This window comes from Rousettus aegyptiacus, unplaced genomic scaffold (assembly GCF_014176215.1).
Source record: "Rousettus aegyptiacus isolate mRouAeg1 unplaced genomic scaffold, mRouAeg1.p scaffold_m13_p_16, whole genome shotgun sequence".
In the NCBI taxonomy this organism is placed as follows: domain Eukaryota; kingdom Metazoa; phylum Chordata; class Mammalia; order Chiroptera; family Pteropodidae; genus Rousettus; species Rousettus aegyptiacus.
In genome coordinates, this window is record NW_023416291.1 from 29,975,849 (window position 1) to 29,996,151 (window position 20,303).

Below are 20,303 nucleotides of genomic sequence, written 5' to 3' on the forward strand. Positions count from 1 at the left end.
AACACCCACTTCCCTGTGCTGTATAGATTCAATGAAATCATGGATTCAAAGTGCCTAGAAATGCCTACTACAGACCCTGAGTAATGCTGGCTAAATTGGAAGCCACTCAGAGGGTGCTTTTTACATGGCGGATGCTCAGTAATTATTAATTGGTTTGGTTGGAATGAAATGCAGAAGCACAGAATCCATGCTCTTTGCCTTGCTGCATTTTCTCCTTCACTTCTGCTCTCTCCATTCAGCTCCTTTGTCTCTGCCTCATTTTTCCAGTTTGTTCATTTATCAAATAGAGCCTACTGTGTATCTGGCCTTGCACCAAGTGCTAGAGCATCAAAGATGAATAACACATTAAGATGGGACTTCACCCTAAAGAATCACATTTCCAGGGCTGCATGAGGACTGTGGGAGCCTAGAAGGAGGCCCCTCTGAGCCGCGTCCCTCTCTTCTCCTCTGCAGGAGGTCATTGCCTCCATCCTGCTGAGCGGGCGGATCGGGCCCAACATCCAGCTGGCTGAGTGCTATGGGCTGAGGCTGAAGCACATGAAGTCGGATGAGATCCACTGGCTGCACCCGCAGATGACAGTGGGTGAGGTGCAGGACAAGTACGAGTGTCTACATGTGGAAGCCGAATGGAGGTAGGAGAAGAGCCCAGTGCTCCGGAATGGCAGAAAATGAGTGTGGAGTGGGGAGGCCCTGGGCGTTTTTCCTTGAAGCATTTCCTAGCCTCTGAGAATCTTCTAGAAAATCCGAGTGGCAAGTTAGGCTTAGTCCTACTACAGCTTCCAGTGCATGTATTCGCCAAGGCTTAACATGGGTTCACAGCACCTCCCCATCCCAGGGCAGATATCTAGAACCGTCCTCAGACAGGACACTACTGGACTGCGAAGAAGGAGAACAGTAGCATAGGGAGGAGAGTGAGCCAGACCACGGACTGGTCCAAGGAAGATGGTTGCCACAAAGGAGAAGGGTGGAAAGTCAGGACTAGCGCTCAGCCACCATCTGTTGGCCTCCCCTCTGTCTTCTGTGGTCCTCCACCCCACCAGACATCCTGGATGTGGGTCCAGGAGCCTCATGGACAGCCCCTTGCATGTGGGGGGTGAGGCTGCTCTGCCCTCAGTGAGCCCCACTCCTTTTTTAAACACCAGAGCGTCTGCATTTCCTGTCCCAGGTATGACCTTCAAATCCGCTACTTGCCAGAGGACTTCATGGAGAGCCTGAAAAAAGACAGGACCACACTGCTTTATTTTTACCAACAGGTGAGAGTACTTTATCTTTCTGACTCCAGGGTCCTATTACAGCTTAAATGCCAAGTATTACCCGTCCTCTCCTAGGGAGATAGAAGAGCAAAGCCCAGATTTTGGAGGTCCCAGTCCGGGAAACTTCTCTTGGGGACATTCTTTAGCCCTTGGTCAGCTGTCCAACTCTGCCTTTCTCACAGCTAATTAAGTATTATTGGCTAACTCCGCCCCATATGTTCACCGTTCCTCCTGGACTTTGCCAGCGGCTGTGTCCTGCCGAGAGATCTGGCGAAGCAAGCCGAGCAGGTCCAAGGAGGAGGCGTAGTTTTCAGACACGCAGGCGCTGCTGTCTGACACATCTGCTTTCTAGTCTAGCTCTGCCACTTCCTAACTCAGTACCCCCAGGGGTTTAATTTACCTGCATGAAGCAGGTATAGAATGGGGATGATAATAATAACAATACCTGCTTTATAGGGTTGTTTGTGAGGACTAAATGATATCATTAGCAGTGCACTGGTAAACCATTTCCCTGAAAAAAAAAAAAAAAAAAAAAAAACCTTCTGATTTGGAGAACTTGCCAATTTCCATGGTGTAAATAGGCCAGTTTCAAGCTACCGATATGATATCAGCCAGCTCTCAAAATTTTCTGAAAATTTAATAACTGGTTTTCATGAGCTGTTTGAAGCCACTCCAACACACCTCCAACTATAGTGCATGTAAAGTGCCTAGGACAAGACCGCACACAGAATAAATGCCAAGTAAATGTGAATTGCCATTGTTCTGTTTTGTCTGGTCCTAGCTCCCTCCTAAATGTCTCTCCTGGTTTGCTGGAGACAAAGCCAGACTTTTCTTGTACAGTGGATGACACCTGTCACTGCTTATCAACAAGGCTTTGGATAAATTATTGACTCCTCCCCTGAAATCCTAGTTTTCATAGCTCCAAAATGGGGAGTCAGGGAGGGGAATCTGAACTTCCCGCCTCATGGAACCAGTGGGAACATGTCTAAAGCACATCAAAAACCCGAAAGCCTCAGCCTGTGGAGGCATGACCAGTACTGCCCGGGGTTCTGGAGGGAGGCAGGGGCAGAGCGGAGTGTGAGTTTCCGCCTTCTGCTCTTCATGCTCTGCTCCGAGCTTGTGCATGGTGGGATGCGTGAGAAAGACAGCACAGGGTGGCAGGACTGGTTTCAAGGCACCAACCAGCTCCTGGGGCCTCTGCTCAGGAAAATGGGGAAAGAGGGTGGGAGGCTCAACCTTGTCCTTTCTCTCCACCAGCTCCGGAATGACTACATGCAACGCTATGCCAGCAAGGTCAGCGAGGGCATGGCCCTGCAGCTGGGCTGTCTGGAGCTCAGGTATGTGGCCTCAAGGCCTCTCTAGGGATGGTGCCTGTGCCTTCCCTCCTGGCCAGCTCAATTTTCCTCCAGGGTAGGAAGCAGGAGTGGGTATGTGAGAGCTGGGAGGAGGCAAATGGTGGCCAACCAATGGTCGGACCCTGAGAGGTTCACCGTCTGGTCCTTGGGATAGGAGTACTGGGTCCTCTCTGGTTGGTGTCCCCTTCCCATTGTCTGCCACTGCTGATGCCTGATTTAAGTAAACTTTTCTTTGATCTTAAGGCAAGATTATGGGAGATATTGGAATGTTGGGATTTCCATCTGCATTGTTTGCTGCTGGTCCTTAGCTCCCGTAGGCACTAGTACATGTCACAGAATTAGTGAATCATCCAGAAAGGCCCTCTAACTTAGCGTTTGGGAGATGACAGGTATGTCTACAATTGATCATAACACAAGGCAGGAAGAAATACATTCCAAACAGATATACATATAGGAGCCATTAACCCTGCCTGAGGGCTTCGGGAAGAGGTGGTTTGAACTGCTCCAGGAAGGAGGCCGGAGACTTCCGTCCGTGGGTATTGGGGGAGTTGGGCGAAGGAGCATGTACATTCCAGGCCCAGAGACCAGCGGAAGAAAAGGAACAGACTAGAGGATAGTGGGACATGAGCATGGGGAGATGAGTTGGGGCTGACGGTGGAAGACTTTGAATGACAGTCTAAGAAATGGGTCTTACTCTTGGCTGTTGGGCAGGAAGGGTGACGTGTTTAAACCTGCTCTAGCACTTTCTCGACCAAAGCAGCACCATTCAGTTTCCCCATCCATCACTATCCATCTGCCAATTCTACCCTCCCATCTCTTTTTCTGTCTTAGAACAGTGGTTTTGAAATCTGGTTGCAAACTATAATCACCTGAGAGCTTATTAAATTGGAACAACATTAACCCTATCCTTGGAAACGCTGGTTTTGTAGAGCTGGGTGGATATGCATTTTTGACAAGTCTCCCAGACAATTTAGATGCAGTTAGCCTCATGAGTTGGTAGAAGGACTCTCAGCACCATTGTTAGGGAGAACTTTGGCTAGGGATTACTTTTGGTTGGCTGGCAGTGTGGTGCCAGGAAGTCTTGACCCTAACTATGATCTTAAAGTTCCAGGGAGTAGACCCCGCTGCTGCTTCTGCAGAGTTGGGGGCCACTGAGGAATACTGATTCCCATCGCAGGTCTTAGGGAGAGTGCTGAGGGGTCCCTCAGGGAGAGCCCATGGGATGGGAAAGGGAAGTTCCACTTTTATCTCAACCTCTGAGACTGTTGGCATTTGTGACAGAATAGGTCAAAGACTGAAGGCTCCTTGGAAGGCTCCTCATTGCTTTCCCGCTTGGTGACTCTGTCTCAGCAAGCAAGGGGAAACTGTGGTCCCCTGTGCAGAGGAAGTCTGCAGCCAGTGATGCCAATTAGAAGACAACCCACCTCGCTGCAGCTGGTACTGGTCCTGAGCATCCGATGCTTGCAGACTGGGGGCTGTCTGTGAAATTTACTTTATTACAAGAGCCCTTTTCTGCCTTCCAAGACCACCACAGCTCCTATACTGCATCTTACACAGTCTTATCTTCTCCTCTGAAATTTGACACCTTGGAAAAGCTTATTTTCCCCTTTTTATTTGTAGCTCTCATACCCAGGACTCTAGTACCACTTTGAGACTCTGATCATTTAAGTCACCTGTCAAAATACCATCTCTGGATAGCAAAATAGCAGCATAGAGAAGACCCTTTAACATTAAATGTCATGTTCCTATTTCCTCAAATTTTCCCCAAACTATTATTGGTATAATAATAGCTATTATTATTTAGCACCAGGCACGATGCTAAATGCAACTGGGACGTGATTGGCCCTCCTCCAACAGCACCAGGAGTGAACCCTAATGCAAACTATGGACTTAAGGTGGCTCCGTTTCCAGTCTTGCCAGGCGCATCACTCTCGTGGTGTCTGCTGTCCAATCATCTCAGATCTATTCCAGAACCTGTGCTTGTTTTATGACAGGGACGCGTTGTTTCACGTCTCCTGGGTCTGAGGAACAGAGTCAGATAAATGTTCCTGCTCTGGCTAGCTGACCTCTGAGGCACAGGTTACATGATATTAGGCAGAGGATGTGGAAAACATCTATTCTGTAGGCATAAAAGAAGACTGTTCAAGCCTATGATTTTTAAAGTTGAATACAAAGCTATATATTGCCATGAACTATTTTAAAGTTAAGTTATAACTATTTCTCACCAAGAGACATGGATATGTTTCTGCAAGTCGGGCCATAAAGCAGAATTTTCTAGGGCTGTGCTTTTTGTTTTTGTTTTTTCCCCTGAAAAATTTCTAGAGCACAGTCTACCTACAGACATGGGCAGAAGTCCCTTGTCCTGTTAACATCATTGATTGTATCACCGACAGACATATGTCTCCAGGAAAAAAAAAAAATCCTTTCCTGGATCAAAAAAGAAGTACGATATATGCACAAGATATGGGATTAGCAAAATGGATCTTCAGTGGACTCAACTCATATCAAGGAGCAGCTGGGCATAATGATGAAGGGCAATGGGTCTGAAGTCGGGCTGCCTGGCAGTTCTCAGGTCTTGTGTTTACTGGGCAAGTCACTTCAGCTCTCTGTGCCTCAGTTCCTTCATATGTAAAATGGGAGTGATAATAATAGTAACAACCTTATAGTAGTATTATGAGGAATAAATGAGTTAATTATTTGAAGTACTTAGAACAATGATAGGGACCGAAGTATTCCATAATTATTCATTATTTGAACTATTTTTTCTTTTTATCCTTACTTTTTTTTTATTTTTAATTTATTTTTAATAGGCTTTATTTTCTGGAGCAGGTTTAGATCCTGGGTGGTAGAGAGATTGCCCATGTACCCCCTGCCCCCACACAGGCACTATCAACATCCCCACCAGAGTGGGACTTTTGTTACAATCGATGAACCTACGTCGACATGTCATTACCACCTTAAGTCCATAGTTCACATTAGGGTTCACTCTTGGTGTTGTACATTCTTGGGTCTTGACAAGTATATAATGACCTGTATCCACTGTTATAGTATCATCCAAAATAGTTTCACTGCCCAAAAAATCCTCTTTACTCCACCTGGTCATCCCTCCCTCTCCCCAACCCCTGGCAACCGCTGATATTTTCACTGTCTTCAGAATGTCGTATTGTTGGAATCCTAACGATGCCTAATCAAATTTTACTGATTTATTGGAGGTGCTTTATAAATGCCAAATACATTATTTCATCTACATGTCCCTCCAATAAGTTAAAATGTGAAATTCATGGCCTACCTGCTGGAAATTAGTACCTGCCCAGTTTGAAGAACCAAATAGCCTTGCTTTCACCTTAGACATCCAGGACCATTGCCCACCCCCAGGAGAGCCCCAGAAAACTCTGACCTAAAATCTCAGAGTGAGCATGTAACCCAATAGTAGTTAAGTAGGAACTGATAATAGCTAAAGATTAGAGAAAGAACACTCGGCTGGCTTCAAAAAGCATTTTGTCTAATAGTTTTAAGATGTTGGTGATGAGTTACTAATTCTATTGCTTTTTGAAGAAAAACAAAACCAACTGGATTTTGCAAGATGTTTCTTTACTTTCTGTTGTCATTACCTGGGTAACTATCATGGACCTCTGCCTATCCACCTGGTATTAGCTGGTCAAAATGACAGACCTGGGCTAGAGAGAACTACCAGCCGCCTAGCTGATGTAGCTTCGTTCAGCGATAGTAGTTGGGGTAGGCTGAGGATCATTGGGTGCTCACAGACAGCAGCTGAGATGGAAGATTGTGAAGCACAGTATCTGGGGAAAGCGGTACATCTGAGTAGCAGTGGTGACTTGTTCTCCCAGACATCCCGCTGATGCTTAACAGCTCCAGACGTTAGAAACACACAGATCATGGCACACTTGGGTGATTGGGCACCTTTATCAGAAGTAACACAATGACTGATCTTCGGTGTATGAGAGAAGAGCAATCAATGATATAGGGAATGAGCTGGATTTCAAGAAATTGGGATGACCGAAGTATGTACCTGAGTCACCTGTTTTTTCTAATTAAACATTTTCCCATTCACCACATCCTTAATCATTCAAAGTTGCTGTTATTTTTCATGTGTTTTAGTTCCTCAGTGATCCCACACCTGGCAGGGGAAGGGGGCTTCTAGACCAACGCATCGTCCTTGGGTGGCCTGGCTCCGATGGCTTCATTCTCTAGCCATCGGCATCTCCATGACTTCTCTCTCTCTCTCTAGGCGGTTCTTCAAGGACATGCCCCACAACGCACTTGACAAAAAATCCAACTTTGAGCTCCTGGAGTAAGTCCTGAGACCAGCCCCAGCCTCTCTTCTCTTCCTTTCTTGCTGCTCTGCTTCTCCTAATCACTCCCTAATCCACTCACCCCCAGACCAGAGCCAGGCGAGCCCCATCTCCCTGGTCCTCAAGCCTTCTCACCTTGCCCTGATTGGCTAGAAGTCCTAGGTAAGGGATGAGGGGGAGTCAAATGATATTTTTTTCTTCTTCTTCTTTCAGGAAAGAAGTGGGTCTGGACCTGTTTTTCCCAAAGCAGATGCAGGAGAACTTAAAGGTAAAGGAAGCAGTGGTTAAGGGTCCCGGAAAGACCCTCCTCATGCTGTGCCCCACGACTAGAGCTGAAGGGACTGGGCTGGGGATACTCGGGGATACAGCCAGGGTGTCTGTGCTACTTGGGGCCATCGGGACATAGGAACACAAAATGCATCTGGTGGGCCCTTTCCATGGCTGGGAGTCAGGAAACCTGGCTCCAGTTCCACATCGGAGGCCAGTTAGATATGTGGCCTGAGCGCCGGGGACACTGTGTCCCAGGGCCATGGGGAGCCTCCCTTAAGACAACAGAGGTGTATGCTTTAGGTGAGAGGTCGCCGCTGCTCTCATGGCAGAAGCAGCAGGCAGGCTTTCCGTGAGATCCTAAGGGAAGGAATCAGAGCTCGGAGGAGCCTGCTCACTCCTGCCCATCCCCTCATGCCCCACCCCCAGCCCAAGCAGTTCCGGAAGATGATCCAGCAGACGTTCCAGCAGTATGCCTCGCTCAGGGAGGAGGAGTGTGTCATGAAGTTCTTCAACACCCTCGCTGGCTTTGCCAACATCGACCAGGAGACCTATCGCTGTGAACTCATTGTAATGACACAACCCTGATATTCTCTCCCAGACCTGAATCCCAGGCCTCTTGGGAAAGGGGACCACAAGGCCATCAAGCGGGGCCACGAGGGGGTTTTCTTGCTTGTACTGACCTGCCCTAAAATGCAACTAACATTGATCTTCTTGCTTCAAGAAGGGAACTGAAATCTTGGTTCCAACTCTGGGAGGTGGGCAGGATGTTGGGAAGGGGGTAATCTGCATGGCAGGGGTTTAAGGTGGAAGGCCTGAAGAGCCATTCAAGAACCCAGGAAACGGTGGCCTGTGTCTAGCTTGGTAGGCTTTTAAATTTTTTCTGAAATATGCAGAGAGCAGAGTGTAGGGCATACAGTCCCCTCTCTCCTTTTATTCCAGCAAGGATGGAACATCACTGTGGACCTGGTCATCGGCCCTAAAGGCATCCGCCAGCTGACAAGTCAAGATGCAAAGGTAGAGAGAGACTGGGGTAGGCCCCACCTAACCCCAGGCTGAGCAGTTTACCTTCTCTGCTGCCCTTGCCCTTGGCTGCCCCATCAGTTCTCCCTGCCCCATTGCTGAGAACAGAGAGGTTCCTGGTATGAACAGCTGTAGAGAGAGTGTTTAGAATAATAGCTTGGGGATGATGGTTCTTTACTCCCCGTGACTATCCCCTGCACAGAGGCTGGGGGGCAGGAGTGGTTTGCAGGGAGGAGGATCAGGAAGGACAGTTCAGACGAAAGAGCTGTTCTTTCAGTGGCAAGATGGAGCCATCAATCCCCTGGGAGTCAGAAGACTTGGGTCCAGTCCTGGCTTTACCACCAACTTGGCATATGACCTTGGGCAAGTCCTGGCTCTCTCCAGACACATTTTCTCTCCTGCAAAGTGAGGGGTTTGGACTAAGTGATCCTTCTAGCCCTAATAGTCTTTGATTCTCTCTTGATCCCCCTGAGAGATTCCCAGTTCCCATTTTTTCCTTGTGCCCCTCCCCCCACTACCAATGTGCATGGCTTGATATCAGGAGTGACATGGTCTAAAGGCCCCCCACTTTTTCACAGCCCACCTGCCTGGCCGAGTTCAAGCAGATCAAGTCCATCAGGTGCCTCCTACTGGAGGAAGACCAAGCGGCTCTGCAGCTGGGCATCGAAGGCGCCCCCCAGGTGAGCGTCTCTGGGCTCCCGGAAGCTCTGAAACAAGGGAACGCGACTGCAGGGTGCGTGTTCTCACTCAGGCGGGCAGGAGGCCAAGGATTCCCTGGCCTCTAAAATCTGGTTGAAAAACTGCACTTAGTTATTAAACAAGGTACCAGGATAATGATAAACTATAAGGATGATATCTTAGGAAGGAAGCAAAACTGTTTTAAAAAAATGTCAAGAAAAAAGTTAGGGGAGATTTTTGGGGGGAGGAAGGGGGAAGGTAAAGGTGACCAGAATTGAGATACAAATCAAAGGCCTAACTCTGAATAAGTGAATAATGACTCAGAATCAAGATCTCAGGAACCTGGGACTTTTTGGGTGTAAGAATCAGAGACCTCAGACTGCAAATAGATTGTTTATCTCTTTTCATTAGTCTGTCCCCTACCCCGTGCCTTCCCTCTTCCCTTTTCTCAGTTTCTGCTCTTGTATTTTGTGTACCTAGTAGGTACAAGGCATTGTGCTACGCTCTCAAAATAAGTCAGAACTGGAACTGGCTCGCCTAGAGTTTAAGGCGGTCAGTTGGGAAGGATGACAAATGCGCCCCCTGGTGGCTGTAGGACATTCAAGCCGAACACCAGGAGAGGAGTGGGGTGGATTCTGTGTTGGGGTAGATGGCAGGTCCTGCTCCTTCAAGTATACAGTTTCTTCTTTAGTCACGTGTGGGATAAACTATAGTCAAGGCTCTTGGGTCTCATCCTCGGCTGGTCTCTTTTCTGCAGTCCTTGTCCATCAAAACTTCCTCTCTGGCAGAGGCCGAGAACATGGCTGACCTCATAGATGGTTACTGCCGGCTGCAGGGAGAGCACAAAGGCTCTCTCATCATTCATCCCAAGAAAGGTGCGTTTCCACTTACAGGCAGATGGCCACACAGCTGAGCCAAGCCCCCGAGACACAGCATGGGAAGCTAAGCATTGACCGATATGTGAATGAAGTGGCTTTGGTAGTGTATGGAGGTGCTGACCCAGCCCCGCAGGACACTCTCTGTGGTCCCATCCTGGGTCCCAAGCTACAGGCCCTGGCCCTACTGGTAAAAAAAGGCCTGGGGGCGAGCTTCTGAAGGAGAGATGTGTGTAGCCCCACTGGTCTCTCTCGTGGGTGTGTCTCTGGGGACGGGGTCAGGAAGCAGAGGTCAGGGGAACTTGTAGAAGGAGACAGGAGGAAGCCTAAGAATTTCTTCTACAAAGAAGACTCCCATTCAGGTCAAAGGCTACCAAGCTTTCACACCAACTTTCAGAGAGCTCAGAATGGCAGGGAGGGGTGTCTCCTTTGTGTTGGCTCATAGTAGGCAGGTCAGCCATCCATCCAGGACTTCGTGCCCCTGGCTCCAGCTCCCTATCTTTGTCCTCTCTCCCCAGATGGTGAGAAGCGAAACAGCCTGCCCCAGATCCCCGTGCTGTGAGTATAAGCAGAGGGCAGGGAACAGGCCCTGCGCTCAGCCTCTTCCCCAGAGAAGCCAGACCTAATTGGGACCCCCCAGCTCCACAGTTTCTGGTTTCTGAGCCCCAGAGGAAAACACCGGAACCCCAGCATTTCATAAGTGGTGATTTCTCACCAGTAAAGTTCTCTTAGTAATTCTCACAGGGATATTCCGATATCCTAATGCCGCCTGGCATCATCTTAGGGGGATCACCGTCGTCCCCTCCCTCCTGCTCCCTGGCAGCCTTGGCCATGCTCCCAGGTTATTGGCATCAGAACAGGCTAGTTCTCCGGGCAGGCAGGGGACACAGCGCAGCTGGCCCTCCAGGTGGGGGTGTGGAAGAGGGGGGCCAAGGCTGCCCCAGGGGAGCATTGCCAAGCTCTGGGCTCACTTGGCTCCTGCTCTCTCATCTCCTCCTGCAGAAATGTGGAGGTTCAGCGGCCCTACCTCTCAGAAAGCTGCAGCATAGGTAAGCCTGTCTGTCTGCTGTCCTCTGCCTGTGCCCAGAGCCTCTCTTCTTCCTGTTCTTGTGACATTGTCATGGATCCCTAAAAATTACAGAAAAACAAACTTCCCCTATAACATCTCAACGATGGCCTAAAATACCATTAATTATAATAGCTACTGTGTATTGAGTAGTTAGTATGTGGCACCACATTTGTCTTACTCAGCTGACGCTGCCGTAACAGAATACCACAGACTGGGTGGTTTAAAACACGGACATTGATTTCTCACAGTTCTAGAGACTGGAAGTCTAAGGTCAAGGTGCCAGTGTGGTTACATGCTGATGAGGCTCTTCCTGGCTTACAGACAGCCGCCCCTCTGTGGCCTCACATGGTGGAGAAATGGAGAGCTCTGATCTCTTCTTCTTACGAGGGCACCTATCCCATCATGGGGACCCCACCCTCATGACCTCATCTAAATTTAATCACCTTCCAAAGGACCCGCCTCCAAATATTATCACACTGGAGGTCAGGGCTTCAACATATGAATTTGAGAGGATCACAAACATTCGGTCTGTAACAGTGTTAAATACATAACAGGTATTATTTTCCTCAATCTTTAGGACATTCCCCCAAAACAAATTAACCAAGTTGCCCTAAATAATGCAACCAGGCAGTAGCAAGCAGGAACTCTAGCCGAGGTACCCTGGGCCCTGGGGCCACTCTGAAACCTGGGACAGGAGCTCCCCTCCCCGTGATGTCAGCCTCGGTTCCACTGGCCTGATGTGGGAGCCACACATCTGGTTCCTGCTGGTGCCTGTGGAGGGCATCTCGCCCACGGGATGTCCTCTTCCTGTCTTTGCAGAATCAGACATCTATGCTGAGATCCCTGATGAGACTCTGCGAAGGCCAGGAGGTAGATTCTCAACCCCTCCAAGCTGGCCACAGCCAGGGCCTCGTGAAGTGGCGTTATGGGGACACATGTGACACCACAGGGGGACTTCATTTCCTTCCTTTGTCGTCTCCCATGGGTGGCTCCAACAGAGACAAACCCTAGCTAGGCACCTTTGATTTGAAGGCTGAGATTGTTCTTTTATCCGTAGTCTGTTGCCCTTTCCTGTGCTTGTGGTTATATGGGGATCCTAAGAATGTGGGGCCAGCTTTCAGAGGGAACAGGGTGGTGGCTGTTCCCTGGATCTGAAACAATGGAACATTCTAGACACTTTTCCCAGCCCAGCCCCTGAATCTTGGCTGACGTGTTGCTGGAAGTCTGGTAATACCTGGGTAGGAGGGGAGCAGAGCCTGGCATTAGGGCTTGTGGACACTCAAGTTTCAGGGGTACCTGCCAGGTTCTGAACTCTGGGACTCTGCTTTCTCCATCTCTGCAGGCCCACAGTATGGCATTGCCCGGGAAGATGTGGTTCTGAATCGTATTCTTGGCGAAGGCTTTTTTGGGGAGGTCTATGAAGGTGTCTACACAAACCACGTGAGTTCCAGACTCTTCCCAAACATGCCCCTTCCACTTCCTCTAGGATGAGAGAGGAGTGTGTCTCTTCCAGGGCTGAATGTGGCAGCCACGATGAATGGGTCTTCATGCACTTGGTATTTGCAATATTTATGAAATATCCAGGGAGTGATGGAAATGAGAGTCGTTTCCAAGAAGGATGGTGATGCCTGGCATCAAAATAGAGACAGCACCAGGAGAGGGGTGACTGACTTTTGGTGGGAGAATACAGATGGGACTTACAGTTCTAAGAAAAGGAAGGGAGGATCCGAGGCAGGAGTTAGTCTTGAGGTCACTCCAGTGGGGTGGGACAAGGTGTGCCTTTGTGGTTATGCTGCCACCAGGCTGGGAAAAAGGCAGAACCAAAGGAAAGGGGCAGAAAAAAAGTAAAAACTAACGTGAAGTTCTTTCCAGTCTTAATATATCCTGATCAGGAAGGGAGTAGGGAAGAGAGAAAGGGCAGAGAAGAGAGGAGAAGGAACGAGAAGAGGAAAAAAGAGGGAAGAATGTGCTGTGCAGAGACCCAGAGACCAGATGTCACCTTTCAGTGTCAGTGAGCCTGTGGGAAGACCATGGTGACGCCAGGAAGGGACACTTTCTTTTGGGCACTGGGCTGGACTGAGGGGCCCTGAACACACTCTCATTGCAGAAAGGGGAGAAAATCAATGTAGCTGTGAAGACCTGTAAGAAAGACTGCACTCTCGACAACAAGGAGAAGTTCATGAGTGAGGCAGGTAGGTGTCCTCTGAGAAGGGACCCAACCCCCACGAGCTGGAGAAGGCCTTGAGAGGACACAGACCTCCAGGATGGGAGAGGGGCGGGAACTCAGGAAGAGGAGGGTGTGGGCAGCACCGGGACCCACATGAGAGGAGGGGTGCGGCTCCTCGCTTCTCCCAGTTGGGACAGCAAAGCGCATTTCTCATGTTGGACCTTAGAGCCGCTCCGGCCCACCCCTCTCACCCCCAATTTCAGTGATCATGAAGAACCTGGACCACCCGCATATTGTGAAGCTGATAGGCATCATCGAAGAGGAGCCCACCTGGATCATCATGGAATTGTATTCCTATGGGGAGGTGAGCTGGACCTGGCAGAGGAGGAACCCTGGGATGACAGCTGGGACACAGCTGAGCAAGGCTTCCGGGTGGGAGGCTTTTAGAGAGAGGGGCCCTTAACTCCCAGCTTTCTACCTTCTGTATTCAGCGGAAGCAACCCAGAGACTATTAGTTGAGGAAATTGCTGGACCCCCTTGTTTTGCTAGCCTTGGTTTACCCTTCCCTGCACACCATCCCCTCCCTGTGGATGGCTCCTGGCTCATGCTGAGGCCCTGCCAGGTCTGATGGCACCTTCCCCCTTCCTGCAGCTGGGACACTACCTGGAGCGGAACAAGAACTCTATGAAGGTGCTCACCCTCGTCCTGTACTCGCTGCAGATTTGCAAGGCCATGGCTTACCTGGAGAGCATCAACTGTGTCCACAGGTGTGGCTGAGGAGGGAGCTGGGCCCTCAATCTGATCCTGGGGAGGCTGGGGAGAGGCAGGGCTTAGGTGTCCCACAGACACAGTGTCGAAACTCCGTCTTTGGTCCTACCTATTGTGACAACTTGAACACTTTCCATGAACCCATCTTCTCATCTGAAAAGCAGAAATAGTGATATGTAGCTCACAGGAATGTTGTTATAGGTGAATCTAAAGTCCTAAGTGCCTGTTATAACTGCATTCCAGCTTGCCCCTCTGTGGGCTCAGGAAATGGCTTCCCGCTTCCTCTTAGCTTACTCTACGCCCACTAGCCCATTTGGTGGCACATGGCTCAGGCAGGAGGGCCTGAGCCAGGGCAGTGCTGGGAAGGTCTTGGGGTCCAGGCCCTTCCAGCCAGAGCAGCTGGCACAGCTCCAGTCCTCAGCACCCCCAGGCTACCAGTTCAATCCTCCTTCCAGCTGTGGAGTTTGCCCCTTTCCACTTGACTTTATTCCCATTTCCTGAAGGGAGGTCCCCGCCTCAGGAGACATGACCCCCTGCAGGAGACAGTGGGCATACAGGCGAAGTCTTCCATCCAGCACCGCTGATGTCAGCTTGTGACCCCGTGGGTGATACTATGCAAAGCAATGTTGGGGGATATAGACATTCATTCATTCACTCATTCAACAAATATTATGAAACTCCCACCCTGTGCCTCCAGGCGCCGTCCTAGGATCTGGGATAAAGTCATAATCAAAATGGACAAAAATCTCTTTCCTTGTGGAGCTTACCTTCCAGCACACGGGTAAAATGCGAGACGTAGATAGTTATGGGGCGAAGGTGGTAAGATAATAGATTTGCTTCCATCGTGTGACTTGTCATGCTTTAAAGTCATCTTTTCAGTAATAATAACAAATGACAGGGAGTGAGCTCGCATGTGAGAAACAAGCAGATGAACCAGTTTGGGGTTAGAAGGGATGCGGGCGCATAAGGTAAACTGAGTCAGCAAGTGCTCCCCTGGGAGGGTGAGAGCACAGCTCTGGAGTTGGGCCGCCTGGGCTGACCCTTTTCCCACCAGTAATGTGCTGGGCAAGTTCCTTCAGCTCTTCGTGCCCGTCTCCTCCTCTGTCCCAGAGCGTTCCAAGGGTCTCTATGTGACATCTCGGAGTGCGAAAAGCACTTGGCTCCTCTGGGCTCTCCTGGCACTCCGTCCAGGTTATTAGCTACAAGCTGCTGCTGCTCTGAGCCATGACAAAAGCCTGCACAGTCCTGTGGAACTGCAGAACCAGGAGAGAATAATCGTGACCAGGAAAATTGGAAAATCGGCAGGGTGACAGCATCCCTGGCAGGGGGAAGAATGCAGGGAATCAGGCTGGAGAGTATAGGGAGCAAGTCCCAGGAACCCAAAAACCAAGTCGCTTTGGAGACACATGAGAAAGGGTGATGGGAGGTGACAAAGGGCCTGTGTGTGGCAACTATTAGACGGTCGGCCCAGGCTCCTACGTGAGATGATTCAGGGGGTCGGGGAAGGGCTGACGGACAGAAGCTGCCTGACTGTGCTCCAGAGGCTGGATCCCTGGCCAGCACTCTTCTTTGTCTCTCTGTCCACCTCTCTGTCCGTCTCTCTGAAGCATTCTGAATCACCTCCCTGTATCTTCTTCCAGGGACATTGCCGTCCGAAACATCCTGGTGGCCTCTGCTGAGTGCGTGAAGCTGGGAGACTTTGGCCTTTCCCGATACATTGAGGAGGAGGACTATTACAAAGGTGAGGGGGACATTCTGGCCACTGCTTTGTCCCTGGAGGGGTCGCTGAAGCCAAAGTCCCAGAAAAAAAGGCTGTGGTTCGGTGTCCGAAGGTCCTTGAGTCTCCAGGGAATAGGCTGTGTTTTTGGATGGTTTGGAATCTGTCTTCCCTAAACACTTCCTGTAAACCTCTTTCCTTGCCCAAAGCCTCTGTGACTCGTCTGCCCATCAAATGGATGTCACCTGAGTCTATTAACTTCCGCCGCTTCACCACAGCCAGTGATGTCTGGATGTTTGGTGAGTTGAGTTTTGGGAAGGTGTGGATACGAGTTTTGATGCTCACCTCTGTGACCAAGCTAGGAGGAGGTGCAAGGTCTGCACCCCCACTGTCAGGTTGCCAGGGTCCTGTTTTGCTGCAGCCACCAAAAAGTGTCAGAAGTGAGAGGCCGGTGGTGGGGTGGGGTGATGTGGGCTACGGGGCTGGCCTGAGCAGTATTGGGTAATGTTCCTGGAAAAGGCCTTCAAAATGAGTGTATACTCCAGCAAGGAGCCCAGGGACTGCATGGGGACACCGTGGAGGGGGTCCCCAAACGCCAACTCTGAGGTTTTGGTTGTTTTGAGGGAGAGGTGCAGGGAAAGGAGAGGACAGAACCAGGCGATAGGCAGACGACCCTTACAGAGCGCACAGGCTCGTGGATCACCCCTCTCAGCTCTCTACAGCAATCTCCAGATAAGGACCTCACCCTTGGTCATATAGGCAGCAAGGGTCAGCTTCAAACTCTGGTTTTCTGATAGAGGCTTCTCTTCCTCCTAAGATAAGGCACCAGTGGTCCTAACAATGTGCCTCTGACTACTCCTCCTCATCCCACAGAACCCCGTAGCTCCATGTGGAGGGCAAAGACAGGGGGACCTTAGCTCACTTACAGATACAGGTGACCAGTCCGTCAGAGGACCACCATGGCAGACAGGACCCCAGTGATGCTCGTGGGGGAGGCCCTCCAGCAGGGACCGACTGCTGGCTGCCACGCTGGGTCCTGGAGAGGGTGGAATGGTGTCTGCAGACATGAGTCCCCCCTCGCAGGCCCTGAACCCTCTCCTCCTGCCCTCAGCCGTGTGCATGTGGGAGATCCTAAGCTTTGGCAAGCAGCCCTTCTTCTGGCTGGAGAACAAGGATGTCATCGGGGTGCTCGAGAAGGGCGACCGGCTCCCCAAGCCTGACCTCTGCCCACCTGTTCTCTACACTCTCATGACCCGCTGCTGGGACTACGACCCCAGTGAGCGGCCCCGCTTCACTGAGCTCGTGTGTAGCCTCAGGTGAGCATGGAACAGGGGTGGAGGGCTGTGGGTGCAGGGCCCGCATGGAGCCACGCTTCTCTGCAGCAGCAACTAGAGATTTATGACGTACTGCCCTAAACAGGACTAACTAGTGTCCTCGTTCCCACCTTGTGGATGAGAGAATCAGTCTCAGGGCCGGTGACTCAGTCAAGGCAGTGACGAGTGGGCCTGAGACTTGCACGGGGACCTCCCCTCTCACCAACACAGAGCCAGGTGTCCAAGTGGATTAGTGATCCCGCCCAGCAGAAGCACAGCACCTTTGATGGCTCCTCCCAGATCCAGGGGGATCAGTTTTGGCAGTGCGGGGGGTCTGATCCTCTTCAGGTGCCAAAGAGTCATTATTCCTTGGGGACTGGGATCTTCAAATTTTTTCTGAAAAAGGCCAGACAATAAACACTGTGTGCTTCACAGACTGAGCATCCCTGTGGAAAGCCTTTCACTCCGCCGCTGCAGCTGAGAGTGGCCGCAGACAGTGTGCAATGAAGGAGTGTAGCCGAGTTCCAGTCAGACTTTATTTGGGGACATGAAATGTGAATTTCATATAATTTTTAAGTATCATAAAATATTTTTCTTCTTTTTTTTTAATTGTTAAAATATTTTAAAATCATTCTTAGTTTGGGGCCATACAAAAATAAGTGGGGGCCAGACTTGGCTTCAAGCTCTGTAGTCAACATGCTGGCAAATTTTAAGTCAAGAAAATAGAGCCTGGAGGCCCCCAGGGTGGGGTGCTGAGGACACCCCAAGGTTGGGGGTGGGAAGAATGCTGCCTTTGTGCATAGAAGCACGGGCTCCCAACAATGTGTAGGACCCCACCTCTGTCCCTGTCTGTCCCTTTACTGATGCTCCCAGTTAATCCTAGACTCACCTGTTTGTCCCTCATAAGGAAGATTTGAGAAACCGAAGGATTTCAGGAGAAAAGTATTTGTGATGTGTAACCTGAGAGGACAAAAGCTCTGGGGTGGCGAGGCGGGAGGTCTCAGTTCATTCTAGGGCTGAGGAGCCACGGGGAGCTGTGACAAAGTGCCTCTCCCTGGGCTGAGAGGCATGCCCGTCCATCAGAGGCACCAGGCCAGTGCCCAGCCATGGAGAGTTAGGAGCGGCCTTCGTAGTGTGATCCGAAGGGTGCCCAGAGACCCCAGTGACCCCAGGATTCCCCAGGCTGCAGCCTGGCAGTCCTCCTTTAGAGGAAAGAAGGAAACTAATGAGTGTCTCCCATTCTTTGGGGAGTGAGAAGGGCCCTTTTCATGTCCAAGTTTAAGAATTCCTCCACATAACGATAGTTACACTTTTAGAATCTGTTGATTGACAACATGTGGTGAGCTATCTGATGAATTTTTTATTACATACATTATAATACATATACATCTGAAAACACCCCAAGTGTTGTATATTTAGTAATACTATTAAAAATGATTAAAGAAGACAATTTAGGGGACACAAAGTTTATTTGACACTCCACGAAGCAGGCAGTCTCTGTTCCCAAGGGTCCAGAGAATTACAAAATGGGTCAGAAAACAGGAAGCTTTAATGGGATGAAAAATAAGGGGCAAGGAAGTAAGTATAGAGCGCAGAGTTGTCTTAGCATTTGGGGATTGGCTGACTGGTTCTACTGTGTTTCTGGTCAAGCATAGCATTTAAAGAGACTCGAAAGGTGTTAAGTTTTGGTTTGCTGATGGGGCACCCTGGAACGGCCCCAGCTTGGGCCTAGAAATTTATTTCGAAAGTACATAATACTTGGGCTACAGACAGTGTGTGGTGCACATGTGAGTATGTGGATTCATGGACCTCTGCAGTCATTCTAGAATCCTCTGGGATCTGTAATTCCCAGGTTGGGAACCACCGGATGGAGTGAGAAAGGCGAGAAGCATGCACATAGCCAACGTGGGAGTGATCCATAGCCCTTTCCCATTACACACACCAGGCATGTGCTAGGGGGATGAGTGATGCATATGGGAGATGTACAGTCCAGGCCTTGGGCGTGACGTTGGCCGAGATGTCAGAAATCTACACAGGATCAGTGCCTTTAGCAGCACAGGAGGGCGAGAGGCTTGGGCAGTGGGCTGGAGACGCCACTCTTCCACTGCCAGGCTGGGCTGGGACTGGCTCTCCAAGGACTTTTTCTCACCATGGATCCATCCATTCCTGTGATCCTCCTGACCCCTCTGTGGAGGCAGCCTCGGGGGCCCCCTCCCAGCCTGTCTCGGAGGGGTCTCCCCAGTCAATGCTGTAGAGTAGATGGAAATGGGATCTGTGGTCATGCTCCGGGCCTCTCAGGCTCTGGTGAAGTGCAAAGAACAGCCCCCAGGAGCGTTTCGATCTTGTTTCTCTCTCCTTATCTGACCTTACTCCCTTGCAGTGACATTTATCAAATGGAGAAGGACATTGCTATAGAGCAGGAGAGGAATGCTCGCTACCGTCCTCCCAAAATCTTGGAGCCCATAGCATTTCAGGAACCCCCGCCCAAGGTAAGCCAAGCCCTGGCCTCACCTGTCTCCTGAGTCACGGCAGAGCTGGATCCCCGACTGGCCCACTCCTGTCCTGACTATATGACTCCCCACTCACAGCGTAGGCCAGATGTGCCCCTGCATCCGCCCAGCCCCTCAACCAAACCATCTCCCGGCACTGAGCTCAGCCCCCACCACGTCGGTGCCCCAGCAGGTAGACTTTGGGGCAGCAAGACAGCAGATGCCGCTGGGGCAGCGGGGGCAGGATCACCCTGGAAACACTTTCCTCCAGAGGCTCCAGCGCTTTCCTTTCTGGTGTTTTTTTAGGGGTAAATTAAATACCCATGAGAGCACATGCATGGGGCGTGTCCCCAGGCCCCTTAGGTCCAGCCTTTGTGTTCGTACCCTTCATGGCATCTCTGGGCTCAGAAGCCAGTACCTCACTGCCACGCCGTTAGGGGGGTGAGCCGTGCAGGGCTGTATGTGTAACAGTCAGCTCAGGCTGCCATAACAAAATACCACAGACCGGGTGGGTTAAACCACAGGCAGTTGTAGAAGCTTGTAAGTCCATGACCAAGGTGTCGGCAGATCCAGTGTCTGGGGAGGACTCTCTGGCTTCCTGATGGCCGCCTCCTTGCTCTGTCATCACAGGACAGGTAGAGCAAGAGTTCTGCTGTCTCTTCCTCTTATTATAAAGACACTAATCCCACCATAGAGGCCCTACCCTCATGACCTCATTTAACACTAATTACCTCCCAAAGGCTCTGCTTTCAAATACCATCACACTGTGGGGCAGGGCTTCAGCACATGGATTTGATTTAAGGGGGACACAGATGTTCAGTCTATAACAAAGCCCTGTCTGATCCAGGGTCTCTTTTCACTCTCTCCCTTCCCAGTGTGCCCTCCCCCTGCCCTCAGTGAGGGGCCAGCTCAGTTTTCATCTCCTCTGTGAAGCTGCTGGCGTGCCTGAGCCCTCAATGACCTCCTTCCTCTGGTGTCTGTGGCTCTTACTGCTGTTTGGAAGGTGCTCTCACATC

The 20,303-nt window shown here is 50.5% G+C and overlaps 1 protein-coding gene across 5 annotated transcripts in view; it reads left to right on the forward strand.

Annotated features, from left to right (window-relative positions):
- The window catches only part of PTK2B (protein tyrosine kinase 2 beta), a 105,733-nt gene that overhangs the window by 73,164 nt on the left and 12,266 nt on the right, over positions 1–20,303 (forward strand). For all 5 annotated transcript variants that reach the window (XM_036233635.1, XM_036233639.1, XM_036233636.1 and 2 more), the window contains exons 3-22: positions 454–632; positions 1,166–1,253; positions 2,511–2,590; positions 6,858–6,920; positions 7,135–7,189; positions 7,618–7,758; positions 8,131–8,205; positions 8,790–8,891; positions 9,647–9,764; positions 10,283–10,322; positions 10,767–10,813; positions 11,653–11,703; positions 12,176–12,273; positions 12,941–13,025; positions 13,264–13,364; positions 13,652–13,767; positions 15,409–15,509; positions 15,695–15,784; positions 16,597–16,801; positions 19,179–19,287. In XM_036233635.1, coding sequence (XP_036089528.1) covers positions 454–632; positions 1,166–1,253; positions 2,511–2,590; positions 6,858–6,920; positions 7,135–7,189; positions 7,618–7,758; positions 8,131–8,205; positions 8,790–8,891; positions 9,647–9,764; positions 10,283–10,322; positions 10,767–10,813; positions 11,653–11,703; positions 12,176–12,273; positions 12,941–13,025; positions 13,264–13,364; positions 13,652–13,767; positions 15,409–15,509; positions 15,695–15,784; positions 16,597–16,801; positions 19,179–19,287 — 1,944 coding nt within the window. The remainder of the gene's footprint in view (positions 1–453; positions 633–1,165; positions 1,254–2,510; positions 2,591–6,857; positions 6,921–7,134; positions 7,190–7,617; positions 7,759–8,130; positions 8,206–8,789; positions 8,892–9,646; positions 9,765–10,282; positions 10,323–10,766; positions 10,814–11,652; positions 11,704–12,175; positions 12,274–12,940; positions 13,026–13,263; positions 13,365–13,651; positions 13,768–15,408; positions 15,510–15,694; positions 15,785–16,596; positions 16,802–19,178; positions 19,288–20,303) is intronic.